Here is a 14,201-nt window from a genome sequence, read left to right as displayed (position 1 = left end):
CAGGATTCCTCCCCTGCCCTCTCCCTTCAAAGCCATTTACTCAAGTAACGCTCCTGGGAATGATTATTCTAAAATAATAGAATATTTTTTAATATTCTGCTAAAATAATAGAATATTTTTGAATATTCTGCTAAAAACCTTCAGTTTCCACCCCAGGAATTGGCTGGATCCTGTTCTCCCAGCTAGAAACTGCCTGTAAAATTCAGTAGGAGCAGAAAAAACTCCACGTGCTCACCTCTGTAGGGATTTCTACCAAACCAAACTGTTCGTTGAACTCTGGAGAGGAGCCGGTGAGAAGAGCCACGATGGCGAGAGCTGAGAGGACGATGCTCCACAGTAAAGGTTTGTTCTCCCGTAGACTCTCCATGAAAGGATGACCCTGAAATACAGCAGGAAAATCCATCAGCTCAGGGGAGACTAAAGGATGAGGAGAAATTAATGACACAGTTGGAGACACTTTTGGTTCCTTCCAGTTTGGTGTAAAAAGAGAATTTTCTTCCCCACAGAGCAGTGAAAAAAAAATGTCATTTGTGAGTAGAGAAGAGCTTTGAAGCCCTGAAATGGGAACAGGGAGGCTCCACCTCAAGTGTTGGGTTTAGTTTTAGGGTCCTCACTCCAAAAAGGACATGGAGGTGCTGGAGCGTGGCCAGAGAAGGGCAACAGAGCTGGGAAAGGGTCTGGGGAAGAAGGAAAAAGACCTGGAGAACTTTGAGAGAAGGGTCTGGAGAACTTAAGGAGAAGGGAATGGGGAACAAGGGGAGAAGGGAATGGAGAACTTAGGAGTTCCCAGCTGAGGGAACTGGGCTTGTTGAGCCTGGAGAAAAGGAGGCTGAGGGGAGACCTTGTGGCTCTGTGCAAGTCCCTTGGAGGAGGGTGGAGAGAGGTGGGGGTGGGTCTGTTCAACCAAGGACCAAGGGACAGGACAAGAGGAAATGGGCTCCAGTTGTGGCCAGGGCAGTTGAGATGGGATGTGAGGAAGAATTTCTTTGCTGCAAGGGTTCTGAGGCATTGGAAGGGGTTGCCCAGGGCAGTGGTGGAGTCCCCATCCCTGGAGGGATTGAAGAGTGGTGTAGACACAATGCTGAGGGACATGGGTTAGTCATAGGGGACTGGTCAGTGTTGGGTTCATGGTTGGACTTGTTGAGCTTCAAGATCTTTTCCAGTCACAGCCATTCTGGGATTCTGCACAACTGCATTTGAATTCCAAAGTCCCTTCTCTGGTGCTGCTGGAGATGGGACTCCAGCACAACTTGCCTTGTAGTTGATGGCGAAGGTGGCCATCTGCATGGCCATCGACATGATGTAGACGGTGCTGTTCACGAGGCTGGGCTCAAACTCCTTGTACAGATCCACAAACTCCTCCTGGCTAAAGGAGAACAACAAGTCTGGATTAGAAATATTCCCTGGTGGTGTTTTGAGGCTGTTCTTCCTGACACCCAGAAAGAGGGAAGCGGGGTGCTGTGGCCAGGCACCTCTTTTGGGGTGACTATCGCTCGGATCCTGAATTTCTCCAGTCCCAGGGTCTTCTCCTCACCCACTTTTTGTTGTTTTCACTACAATTCTGCATTTGTCACCGACAGGACAGCTGCTGCCAGGCTCCCACCCAGCCTTTGTTAACCCCAGAGTCCACCTCAAGGATGTTCCAGTTGGGACTGGATGATTTTGAAAGGGGTTTTTTTTTCCCAACCCCAATGGTTCAGTGAAAGCTGGAGATGAATCAGAATCACCAGGGCCATTGAGCTTCCCTGGCACAGCCCCGCTGACCCCAGCTGATTTCAGTTCTGCTGGGTGACAACAGCTTTGGTTCCTGGGCTGGTTCAGAGCTGAGCTGCAGACTTTGCAGTCACTGGGTTCTTTTTTCAGAGTGGGGGAAAAAATTAGGGGTTTTGGGGTGTTTTGGGGGAAAAAATTAGGGGTTTTGGGGGAAAAAAATTAGGGGTTTTGGGGTGTTTTCCTTTATAAACTTTCCACTAATCCACCTCATTGGTTTGATTTCTATTTCCTTTTCCTCTCCCAGCGTGGGGACAGTAGACACACAAACTGCAACGTGTCACAGATCATAGTCCCACTGGTTCCATCACATCCTTGCCCTGCACACTTGATGTACACCTTAAAAGTGATTTTTTTTTAATATGTCTAACACATTAAACTCCTAATGCTCCATAAAACATGCAGAGAATCATAGAATCACAGAATTATTTAGGTTGGTAGGGACCTTAAAAGCAAATCCTTCTCCTCAGGGCTGCTTTTGAGCTAAAGAAAGAGCATCGTGGTGAGGGAAGCTCCTCTCCATCCTCTTGTTTAACAGCAACTGGAGAAAATATTCCAGTGTTGAAGGAAAAAAAGCCACTTACTTGGCTTGGCTGCGTGCCTGGGCGCCGCGGTACAGGTACACCAGGCTGAGGAAATGCACGAGGAACTGCAGCAGCACCGTCAGGACCGTGTAGAGGTTAAAAATATTTGGCAATGGGCGCTCCTTGGAAAGTGTCTTCAAAGGCTGGGAGAGAAAAAAAGCAACCAGGGTTGATTTGAGTGGGTTTTGATCATCTCCAGGTTGTTTTCCAGCTGAATCCAACTAAAATTCATTTGTGATTCTGGGGGAAACATCAGGAAAAGTTTCACTTCATGAGTATGTGAGACCCACAGGTGCAGGGAACAGCCTCCACTGTGTATCTGCAGCACCCTTCCCACCTCTTCCAGCTGCTCCTGGCACCTGAACAAAGCTGGAGTCTCCCAAATCCAGGGGAACAAAAATCCCCCCATACTCCAGCACTTCAGGATTGCTAATTTAGGAAAATAAATGGCTTTTTATTTTGGAGAGAGATGTTCCTTCAATGATTCTGATGACTGACATTGACCAGCCATTGTCCCAACACACTTCTCTCCTCTTACCTTCGACCTGGAGATGAAAAGGAAGCAACCAGCCAACAGCAAACCTTGCAGAGTTGCCTGAAAATCACTAAACTTCACCCCTTCCAAGTAGAGGACGCTCTGGCTGTAAGCGAGGATCAGGGCGTTGAGGGCCAGGATCTTGAACATCTGGAGCGTTGTCACCAGCGTGCAACGGCCTTGCTTGATCACGTGGCAGACTTGGGGAGTGAGAGGAAAAGAATGTTTGGATATAAAACATGTTCTGGGGCTTTGTCCCTCAGTCCTCTCCTGTGCTGAAGCAGTACAAGGGGAAGGTGACCCCTCAACTCCTTGTGTCCTCATCCAAGAAACCCCCATGGGGTTGCTCCACACAAAGACACGGCAAACCCGTGGGTCTGGGGGTGTTTCTCACCACCCAACACCCTCTTGTCTTGGCTTCTTTCAAATCCAGAGTTATTCCCCTTGGGGAACTTGGACATATGGAGATCAGACTGGTTTGGGTTGGAAGGGACCCAAGCTCATCTCATTCCAACCCCCCTGCCAGCAGCAGGGACACCTTCCACTAGACCAGGTTGCTCAAAGCCTCATCCAGCCTGGCCTTCAACACTTCCAGGGAGGAGCAGCCACAGCTTCTCTGGCCAACCTGGGACACTGTCTCACCACCCTCACACCAAAGAATTTCTTCCTCACATCTCAGCTCCATCTCCCCTCTGCCACTTTCAAGCCATCACCCCTTGTTCTGTCACTCCCTGCCCTTGGCCAAAGTCCCTCCCCACCTTCCTGGAGCCCCTTCAGGTACTGGGAGGCCACTAGAAGGTCTCCCCAGAGCCTTCTCTTCTCCAGGCTGAACAGCCCCAACTCTCTCCGCCTGTCCTCACAGCAGAGCTGCTCCAGCCCTCGCATCATCCTTGGTGGCCTCCTCTAGACTGGCTCCAGTAGGTCCATGTCCTTCTGATGTTGAGGGCCTCAGAACTGGATGGTGGGGTGTCACCAGAGTGGAGCAGAGGAGCAGAATCCCCTCCCATGACCTGCTGCCCACACTGCTCTTGATACAGTTATTGGCTCTGGGCTGCAAGATGTGCACCAAGTGTTGAGCTCCCACCAGACACTTACTGCACTGAATGGAAGAGAGCTTGGAGGTAAAGGGAGCTGCAATGCTGGCATCACCCAACTTCACAACGGGCACACGCTCCTCTTCCAGATCCTTCAGGACCTGACTGATCCGCTCCTGCAGGTGAGCAGGAGAAAGAGAAACACCTTGTTATCACAACCTGGATCAAAGATGATCTGTGAAGACCCCACAAGATCATCTCCCACACCCCTGCTCCAAGGTGAGGATGAGAAGCCCTTTGTATTTGCAGTGTTAGTTGATGGCTGGATGTACAAGCAGAACCTTCTCTGCTCAAATCCATTCTGCTCTTTCAGGATAAGAAGCAGAAAAGCTGATCTTTTCCCAGCACATTCTGCTATTCCCAGTTAGTCATGAATTATCATGGAATTATTAAAGTTGGAAAAGATCTTCAAGATCATCAAGCCCAACCATCAACCCAACACCACCATGTCCCACTAAACCATGTCCTCAAGTGTCAGGTCTACATGGTTTTTGAACATCTCCAGGGATGGGGACTCCACCACTGCCCTGGGCAACCCCTTCCAATGCCTCAGAACCCTTTCAGCAAAGAAATTCTTCCTCACATCCCATCTCAACTGCCCTGGGCACAACTGGAGCCCATTTCCTCTTGTCCTGTCACTTGGTCCTTGGTTGAACAGACCCACCCCCACCTCTCTCCACCCTCCTTTCAGGGAGCTGGACAGAGCCAGAAGGTCTCCCCTCAGCCTCCTTTTCTTCAGGCTCAACAACCCCAGTTCCCTCAGCTGCTCCTCTTAAGTTCTTCCAGACCCTTCCCTCCAAATTCCCCAGACCCTTTTCTCCTTGTGCTCCAGACCCTTCCCCAGCTCTGTTGCCCTTCTCTGGACACGCTCCAGCACCTCCATGTCCTTCTTGGAGTCAGGGGCCCAAAACTGAACCCAACACTTGAGGTGTGGCCTCACCAGTGATTCCCAGTCCAGGGGCACAATCAAAGAGGAAGGAGAAGTTAAAGGACTTTTAAACATTTAGTTACCAACCCTCTGGATGGCCAATTGTTCCTCTCTTTGGGACATGACTCTGTGCTTGGCACCACGGGAGGTGGGTTTCACAGTCCCACTCCCCACGGAGGGCAAAGCAAATCTCCCATCACTGGGTCCATCTCGAGTTCTCTTCTTCCTTTCAGGCAGTTTCTCAGGAGCATTTGCCAGCAAAGCCACTCCTGTAAGAGTGTAAAAACATTGACTGCAGGGGAATGTTTGGAGATACCTGGAGACAGGTGGGCAGGTTAGTTATGTGGGGACTTCAGAGATGTGACACTTGCTGAAGTAAAGTTTAGGGGGAAAAAAAAGAACTAGGAGGAAACTTTCCTCCAGGAAAATGTGTTTGCAGCTCATTCCCACTGCCTGCTGGGCAGATATTCCACCAGCAAAGAGAATCCTTCTTCTTCATGTTGGTTTCTGCCACCAAATGTTATTGGTCAGATTAAATCTCAATCCCTCAAAACACCAGAAAAAGGAAAACACTGGTTTTGTGTTTAGGAACATGAGCCAAACTCAGCCAGAGGCACATGTGAGAGCCCTGCAGGTCAACTCACCCACATCTGCGTGTTTCAGAGCTCCGACGTCGTTGGTCCCATCCCCACACATCAGCGTGACGTAGCCCAGGCTCTTCAAAGTTGTGATTACAAACTCCTGTAACAGGAAAGGCTGAGTGAGAATGGGCAGCCTGTGAGTTCTGATCCGCTTCAGTCCAACTTGGGTTACGTGTCTTGGTTAATTTCTGCAGGAACTCGTTGGCCTCACACTCAAAGACTCCAGAAGTTTCACCTTTAAGGTCTGGTTTAGGAATGCAGAGCCAGAACTGGGCTCAGGATACTTGAGGATACCAACGTGGCACATCCTGAGCTCTGGTTTTTCCTTCCTGCTGGCTTGGATATTGGGAGAGGTGACGCTGCTTTGTTTAAAATAGCTCTGGCATAAATTATCTGCAGCATCTATTGCCTACAAGGAAGCTGGGGAGGGACTTTTTATAAGGGCAACTAATGACAAAACAAGGGGAAATGGGTTTAAGCTGAAAGAGGGGAGGTTTAGATGAGATATTAGGAAGAAGTTTTTCACTGTGAGGGTGGTCAGACACTGGAACAGGTTGCCCAAGGAAGTTGTAGATGCCCCCTCCCTGGAAGTGTTGAAGGCCAGGCTGGATGAGGCTTTGAGCAACCTGGTCTAGTGGAAGGTGTCCCTGCTGCTGGCAGGGGGGTTGGAACTGGGTGAGCTTTAAGGTCCCTTCCAACCCCAAACCACTCTATGATCTCTGTAGCTCCCAGGCACCACACGAGCCCCACTGGGAACTCTGCTCAAACTGGGATTTTACCAGCAGCAGAAATCTCTCACCTTTTGCTTTGGCACCACTCTGGCAAACACCTGGATGTGTGGTATGAGTTTCAGCAGCTGCTGTCTGTTCACAGACTGGAGGTGAGAAAGACCTTCCCCAGTGACACAAAGGTCATATCCTTCCATCAACTCTTGCAAGGAGGTTGGTAAGAGTGGGAGCACGACAGCACCGTCGATAGATTGCCACTGCCAGCTGGAGTCTGGAAAGAGAAGTGTGAGCTTGACCTGAGCATGCCTGTGAGGTGAGAAATGCTCCCAGACACTGACACCCAACAAGACACTGACCCTGGTGTTTGCAGCCCCTCAGTATTATGGACACAATGTCCTTGATTTCTCAGGACAGTGACATGCCCACTTCCCATCTAAGTACAGTTTTTTATGTGGACCTTCCTTCCCTGCAGGCTCTGAGCTTCCCTGGATGGTCTCTGAACCTGCACAGCAAGGAGGCCTTCAAGCTGCTGTTATTTTGGTGTTCAGAGAGCTTTGTTTTGGAGCTGGCAGAGGAATGTACCCCAAGCCAGAGAAGAGAAGGGCAAAGGACAGGGGGTTATCTGGGACTCTGGAATGCAATGAGTTGTTTTCTTTATCAGCATCAAGCAGCAGCACTAAAGCACGTGTCTGACTTTGATACAACATCCCAGGAGGTTTTGGAGAACAACAACCATTTGGTGGTTGTTCTCCAAACCCCAGAGCCATGTCCTACAGGGGATCAGTTACCTTTGGTGGCAGGAGGCTGCAGAATGAGGGTGTGTTCCCTCTGGAGGAAGTGTAGCTCCCGGGCTACATGACAGGCAGTGAGAGGATTGTCTCCTGTTATCATCACTACCTGAGGGGAAAGTGAAAAGGGTCAAAAAAAAATCAGTTCTGGGTAGAAAAGCAGCACTTCACAGTGAGTCTTTACACTGAGAAGTTATCTGCCCAGCTTGGATGCTGGTGATGTTCTCTATGAGATGTAGCTCTGTGCAGCACCCTGCAAGAAAGGCTTTTTCTCTGGGCCAGGGCAAATCCCACCACAAAAATAACACCAAATCCACAAGGTCTCCCTGCTTTTGCCATGGGGAAGCCTTTGCTCTCACCCCATAAAAGCTTCTGGTATCAAAATTCCACATCCCAAACACGGTGGCTACCAGTACGGTGAGGATGATGCCGATACTTACGTGGTGTGAGGCGTTCTGGATCTCCCTGATGACAGATTTGGAGTCAGCTTTGAGAGGACAGGAAACCACAATGAAGCCAACAAATCTAAGATCACACTCCAAAGCTTCACGTTTGATCTCTCTCACCTGTCAAAGCAAATGAGCAAACAGAGTGTTACCTGCTGCTCTGTAGCAGCCATCTCATTTCCCAGTGGATGCTTCCTTGCAATTAAAGCATCACTTAGAATCTTCCCTGCTCTGTTTTTTTCCTAGGTGCCAATTTCAAAGCTTCAACAAGACAGATATACCTGCTGGTGAGTGAGGTGCCCCAGTTCTTTGTAGCCAAGGGCGAGTACTCTTGCCCCCTCATGTGAAATTTCTGTGTGGACAGCATGATAGTTGCTTGGGCACTGAGATAACTGGAGAAGGTGTGAGGAAAAGCAGCAGATTAAATACAATTCCAAACACAATTCAGCATTTCACATTCAATATGCAGACAAGGGGAAAAGAAGCAACTTGGGGAAGGTCCCTCACCATCAAAATAAAAGGAGATTCCTGCAGATTTATCCCTTTGCTGTCAGGGAAAGCAACAGGATCAGGAATGCATCCGGTGAGAGATTAAAATCTCACTGGGATTAGACTGAAACCCCCCCCAAATTGAGTGTTTTCAGGCAGAGGTTTTACAGGATGAAATCTCTATTGTCATTCAGGTTCCAGACTTGACAGGGACAAGCAGAGGTGTAAAAGGGATGAGCAGAGGTGCTAGAGAGAAGGTTCCTTTCCTCTCCTAGAGAAGATGAGCTCACCATTTTGTGCAAGGTCTCTGGGGCCCCTTTCACAGCTGCAATGTAACAGAGATCAGTCGAGCCGATCTTCTCGTACGACGCCAAGACAGACATTCTTTTCAGGGCACTGGCAAAATGAAAGCGCTGGTGAATTTTCAGTCCCTGAGTTTTAATACTTCTGGGGAAAACTTTCTCATCTGGAAACAAAGAGATCAGGAAATCCTGAAAGGTTTCTTGGGATCAAAAGTAACATTCCCTCCCTTGGGGATCCCAAAGGAACCCATAGGTCACTGAGATGATATGAATTTCCTTTCTTTAGATAATAAACATACAGAGCTGGAAATTCTAGTGCTAAAAAAATTAAGGGATAAAACTGATCTATGTGCATGAATATGAACAACTCCACAGCAGGATGAAGGTGCATTTATAACACACATTCTCATTGCAGGTAAAAATCCAGAAGCAAAAAAAAAAAAACCCAACCAAACCACACCAGCATGGGTTTTGGTGGGACAGGAATACAGTATTTCTGGAAGATTTCTACTTGGGTTACCTGTGAAAGTCAAGAAAGCAGAGCAGAAAGCCTCAAGAGAGGCTGCTCGTAGACTAAATCTATTAGATGAGATATTAGGAAGAAGTTCTTCACTGTGAAGGTGGTCAGACACTGGAACAGGTTGCCCAAGGAAGTTGTAGATGCCCCCTCCCTGGAAGTGTTGAAGGCCAGGCTGGATGAGGCTTTGAGCAACCTGGTCTAGTGGAAGGTGTCCCTGCTGCTGGCAGGGGGGTTGGAACTGGATGAGCTTTAAGGTCCCTTCCAATCCAAACCATTCTATGATTCTAAACCCCACACTGTCATGTTTTCACTGCTGCCATTTGTGATTTTACTGAGGCAGAGCTAAAAGACACCAACCTGAGCATGGCAGTTGCAGAATGCAGCATCTGCAGTCCTGAGAACAGATTTCTACTATTTATTGTCCCTCAGACACGCAGCAGAAGGATTTCCACTGCTCCAAACCAGTTCCTGGGATGCCACCAGGTGGAATTTACTCCTTGCAGAAAGCTGGCATGAAGCACAGGAAATCTCTACAGACTAGAGAATTAATTTCATGCTCAGAACTGACAAAACCAGCGTTATCACCATCACCCCCTCCACAAAAACCACCCCACAACCTACAGTGTATGTAAACAAAGTCAGGTATCAACCAGGGAGGAGCTGGAAACAAGTTTTACCTTTGGTCAGGGTCCAATCCACAGCCATCAACATTGCCTTCTCCAGTGGATCTCCCACCAGTGTCCCATCATCCAGCTGTACAAGCGAGTGGCAAGTAGCAATGGCTCGGTGGGTCTCTACAGGAATGTCAGATACTGGGGTCACTTCCTTCCCATCCCTGCAGCATAAATAATAATGATAATTAAAAAAAAAAAGAGATTGTCCATGTTAACAGATCCCATTCACATTCTCTAAGAGAAATTCTGGAATTTTTCCCAGTCAAAAATTCCTACTCTAAATCCAGTAAACAGTGAAGCTTCTCAGGGTGAGGATCAAAGCCACAGGAAATCTGGCGCTGTCTCAACTGCAGACGGTGCCAAAGCCCATAATTTTGGCCAGTCCTCCAAAACAAACACGATTCAAGCAGAACACTTGAAGTAGAAGCCTGAACTAACACATTTAAATAACTGTAGAATCAATCCAAGGACTCAGATGTCTCTCTGCTGCAGCATCCAGCTTTCAAGGACAGGCAGTGGAAGGAGAAGGCAGGATGGAGGAGCAAGTGAAGATCTCGGTTACATGAAAACCCAACGCAAAAAGTCCCCCAAGACAATTAAATACACAAATCCTGAGCCCACAGTCATTGCCACAGACCCACAACCCTCTCTCCTTCCAGCTCAATCCACTTCTTTCACTCCCTGGAAGTGTTGAAGGCCAGGCTGGATGAGGCTTTGAGCAACCTGGTCTAGTGGAAGGTGTCCCTGCTGCTGGCAGGGAGGTTGGAACTGGATGATCTTTAAGGTCCCTTCCAATCCAAACCAGTCTATGAATCCTTGATTATCTTCTCTTCCCCAACACAATGTAATTTCCTGAGGAGTTCCCACAGTGTCCAAAGCCCAGATCATAGAGCAAATCATAGAACAAAAATCACCCCAGGACCTACCTGAGCCCAGCTACTCCTCTCACCACGAGGTGATCGCTGGTTAACGTCCCAGTTTTGTCAAAGCAGCAAACTTGAACTTTGCCTGCGAAGGGGATGCGGAAGGGCTCCGTGCAGTACACATCTAGAAGAGAGGAGAGGAAATTCTGTAAGAGATGAGCTACAACCAAGCCAGGAGAGGATGCTCAGTGGTTTTTATCACGAGACAGGAGCTTTCAGCTAGTTAATGAAGCCCAAACTCCCCATTCTGAATTCTTTCAGACACTCAGTTGTAGCAGCGACGTAGTTCAACACAGAAATCATTGATCTCCCTATTCCATATATAGGAACCTGCTCAACTGCAGGTTTTCATATGAATATATTCCCTCCTACCCTTTAGAACTCACTACAAAGCACACACCTCCTAAATTCTTCAGGATTTTAAACCCCCTTGTGTCTACCAGCTCCAAAACCCATCCTGTCACTGTGTGCAAACTGAGGAGATTGGAGTAATTTCACACTCAATTTCCTCATCAACATCAAACCCCCCCCTGCCACCCCCACACACACACAGTTCCAGGCTGAAGAAAACAGTTTGATCTTTGTTTCTATACTTAGGTTTGGTACTTACAAAGCTTAGCCAAAGCAATGAGGGAGGTGTTGACAGCCAGAGAGAGCTCGATGGGAAGTTCAGGTGGAACAACCGAAGTCAATATTAAAGTACACTCCAAGAAGAGCTTGTAACGGTTCCTGCTAGGATCTTTGGTGCCTATGGAATGAGATCAGAGACTTTTCTACCTCCTCATCCTCAGACTGTGTGCCCCATAGAACTGAGGATCTCAAAGAAGCACACCTACCTAGCAAGGGCTGTGGGAGGGCAAGAAAAACATCCAGAATGTAGTGTGGGTCCCTACACTGAACCACTGGTGCAGCCCAACCCAGCTATTGTAACTCTCAAGAAATTAGGTCAATTGTCCTTCCCATAAGTACAAGTTCCTGGGTAGAGACCTGGAAGAGGCAAGAAGAAATCTCACCTTCAATCCAGACGTATGCTGCAGCAGCAATGGCAAAGACCAGCAGGAACAGGATGAAAATGAAGGTCTCTAAGTTATTGGCTGTCACTCTCTTCACCCCAAAGAGGATTGTACGGAGCAATTTCCCCTGAGAAGAACAGTCTTCAGTGCATGAAGCTATCTCTGCAGCATGCAGTAGTTTGTTAAAAAAAAAACATCTATGAAACCTAATTTTTAAATTAGGCTCTGGTGTTTTGGTGCCAGAGCCTGAAAATTATTCCCACTTCTGCAATCCTCTTAATATTCTGCAACCTGCAGCAGCCTAAAATCACCCAGAATTAATGTTTAAAAAACCTCAAACTTGTTGCTACGTCATTAAATCAACGATTTCTTTGAAGCAGTCTTCAATTTTCAACTGAAAAAGCTCACATTCACATCTCCAAGTCTCTACAAACACACTAAACTGCCTTTTTTCCAACAATTATCATTAAGGAAATGGGGATAACTAGGAGCTGAAGTACATCCATAGTGTGGTCAGTCACAACAGGAACCCTAAATCCTGACTGCCAGGCTTCTGCATCAACCATCAGACTATTTAACACACAGAGAAGAGACCAACCTTATTTATTCCTCTTCCAAACAAACTTAAAAGCCATTTTAACACCCTCATTTCTATTTTCCCACTGCTCTATTTCAGGAGGACTTCTTGACAGCGAAGCCCTGAAGGTGACAGAGGTGAGAAGGCATCTCCCCTGCTGACATCTTACCTGAGATGTGTTGAAGCCGGTCCTCAGAGCGTAGGCCACACACCCGTTATCGACAGCTGGAGTAGGAATGAAGACAGCAAGATGTAAAATGGATGTTAAATACATCTTTTAGAGGTTTATCACAGACAGAATGCACTTGAAGCTAAACCCTCCTCTCACTTACAAGGGGGAATAATCCACTTTAATTGATTATTAGACCTCTGTGATATTCCAAAGTAAATTGTTTTGACAGGGTTGAGGGGACTGACTGAACGTCATCCTCCAAAAGTTGCATCAAAGCCACTTAAAATAAATCTGTGGGTAGATTTTCTCTCACTGAGAGAGAGAATTCATGCAGGTACATACGTTTCAGTCCTGTGCTGGCTTTCTGGGGTGGTATGTGCTGAACCACTTTTGTTCCCCCAAATATGATGTGTAAACGAGAATCTGTCTGCATGTCCAAGACGTGCTCTGGACTGAGATCTTCCACGGGTTCCTGCAGGACAACATTGAGCTCTCAGATTCACAATTAGCAATGAATAAACTTATCCCACAAGATGCTCTCAGCTTCCCCTCAACCAAAAGTGGCCTGAACTGAATCTAAACCTTAACAAAACCCACTCAGCTCCTGATCAGTCTCAGTTCAGAGCCTGGCATCTGTGGAAATGCTGGTTTTGTGGGACTAGTTCACCCTTGGCACACTGAATTCAACAAAGGAGGCTTTGCAAATATTACTTTTATCATTTTTAAATCACCCACTGGCAGAAAAAGAAGGAAGATTCGGAGTTTTGAAGTGCTTTACACTTGTTCCTCCTCCCACCTTTACCCAGCCAAAGGAATCCAGACTGGGGAATGTGGAGGAGAGCGATGCCATGCCCAGATGACAGAGTTCAGACCCAAAAACTGGAGACATCGCCAGACAAAACAAGACATTTCTGTTTCTCATTTACCAGAGACCATCAATCACTGATAAGGGAGCTGATAACAAACACAGCAGGTTGCTCTGGCCAGGATTCACACACAGAGATTTAATTTGCACTCACAGATGCAAATTAATATAGAAGATTTTTACTTTCCTAGGTTGCAGCAGAAGGACAGCACAGAGGATGTTTCACAGACCTTCATTTGGGGCACAGACTCTCCTGTCAGCATAGCTTCATCGACAATACACCTCCCACGTAACAGCAGCACATCACAGGGCACTAGATTTTCATGAGGAGATCGACCTGTAATTAAGAGATTAAAAGTGAGAAGCAGCTTCAAGGCAGAAGTGATTATTGTTTGGCTCTTTGTCTTGGCAGGGGAACGGCTCTCCCATCAATTTAACTGAGATACAGGAGATTCCTAAAGCTTCAAACCTCCCACAGGGCTGTCAAATCTACCACAGCACGTCCCCACTCAGCATTGCTGAGAATCAAAAGGATTTAAAAGTTTATTAAGTGTCTGTTGAGACAAGGAAAAGTCTTTAAAATCAAGTTATTTAGTTTTCATGGTCATTCAGGCTTCAAAGATTGGGATGAAATCCTGGGGTAATGCAACCTTAAAAAGGAGAGCAGGGTTAAGAGAGTGACCTGCCCTTCCCCTTTTTCCATTTTAGGAAGATATTGTCAGGAAAATAAGGAATTCTTCACCTTCAAAATGAAGAATCTGAGGTTGATTTATCCAGGTATTTACCTTTAAGACAGGTCCAAGAGATCCAGCCTGAGGATTAACCTCTTGGATCCTTGAATCACGACACCAACAAATCAAAATCCTCAAAACCATTCAACCAAGACTGTTATTTTTATGCCAAATTCAATTGGCTGCTTAACTTAATACACCAGAAAAAAAAAATCTGATTTTTAAACAAATGTTTGTTTCTAACCATTGTGCAAATCATTACCAATGGAAACAATGTCCCCTGGAATAATCTCATCGCTGGAAATGGGACGCCACTTGCGGTTTCGGTAAACCTGGAAAGAAAAATGAAAGCATTTACAGACACCCTGCATGTGTCAGAACAGGATGGGGGGAAAAGGATGGGGGAAAAAGGGACAGTAAA

At 47.0% G+C, this 14,201-nt stretch overlaps 1 protein-coding gene across 1 annotated transcript in view; it reads right to left on the bottom strand.

The window, feature by feature from the left end:
• ATP13A1 (ATPase 13A1) overlaps window positions 1–14,112 on the bottom strand; it is a gene marked incomplete at its 5' end in the record, with an annotated part of 15,648 nt that extends 1,536 nt beyond the window's left edge. Inside the window, 20 exons of the mRNA XM_010173351.1 lie at window positions 236–379; window positions 1,255–1,366; window positions 2,355–2,497; window positions 2,893–3,089; window positions 3,985–4,099; window positions 4,999–5,180; window positions 5,556–5,652; window positions 6,352–6,551; window positions 7,069–7,177; window positions 7,509–7,634; window positions 7,796–7,906; window positions 8,294–8,469; window positions 9,503–9,660; window positions 10,426–10,546; window positions 11,033–11,170; window positions 11,436–11,562; window positions 12,182–12,237; window positions 12,527–12,656; window positions 13,280–13,386; window positions 14,043–14,112. Of these exons, the coding sequence (XP_010171653.1) occupies window positions 236–379; window positions 1,255–1,366; window positions 2,355–2,497; window positions 2,893–3,089; window positions 3,985–4,099; window positions 4,999–5,180; window positions 5,556–5,652; window positions 6,352–6,551; window positions 7,069–7,177; window positions 7,509–7,634; window positions 7,796–7,906; window positions 8,294–8,469; window positions 9,503–9,660; window positions 10,426–10,546; window positions 11,033–11,170; window positions 11,436–11,562; window positions 12,182–12,237; window positions 12,527–12,656; window positions 13,280–13,386; window positions 14,043–14,112 (2,619 nt within the window). The remainder of the gene's footprint in view (window positions 1–235; window positions 380–1,254; window positions 1,367–2,354; window positions 2,498–2,892; window positions 3,090–3,984; window positions 4,100–4,998; window positions 5,181–5,555; window positions 5,653–6,351; window positions 6,552–7,068; window positions 7,178–7,508; window positions 7,635–7,795; window positions 7,907–8,293; window positions 8,470–9,502; window positions 9,661–10,425; window positions 10,547–11,032; window positions 11,171–11,435; window positions 11,563–12,181; window positions 12,238–12,526; window positions 12,657–13,279; window positions 13,387–14,042) is intronic.
• Between the last annotated feature and the right edge of the window lie 89 nt (window positions 14,113–14,201).

Source organism: Antrostomus carolinensis, unplaced genomic scaffold (genome assembly GCF_000700745.2).
Source record: "Antrostomus carolinensis isolate BGI_N321 unplaced genomic scaffold, ASM70074v2 scaffold1788, whole genome shotgun sequence".
In the NCBI taxonomy this organism is placed as follows: Eukaryota; Metazoa; Chordata; class Aves; order Caprimulgiformes; family Caprimulgidae; genus Antrostomus; species Antrostomus carolinensis.
This window is presented reverse-complemented; position numbering and strand designations above follow the sequence as displayed.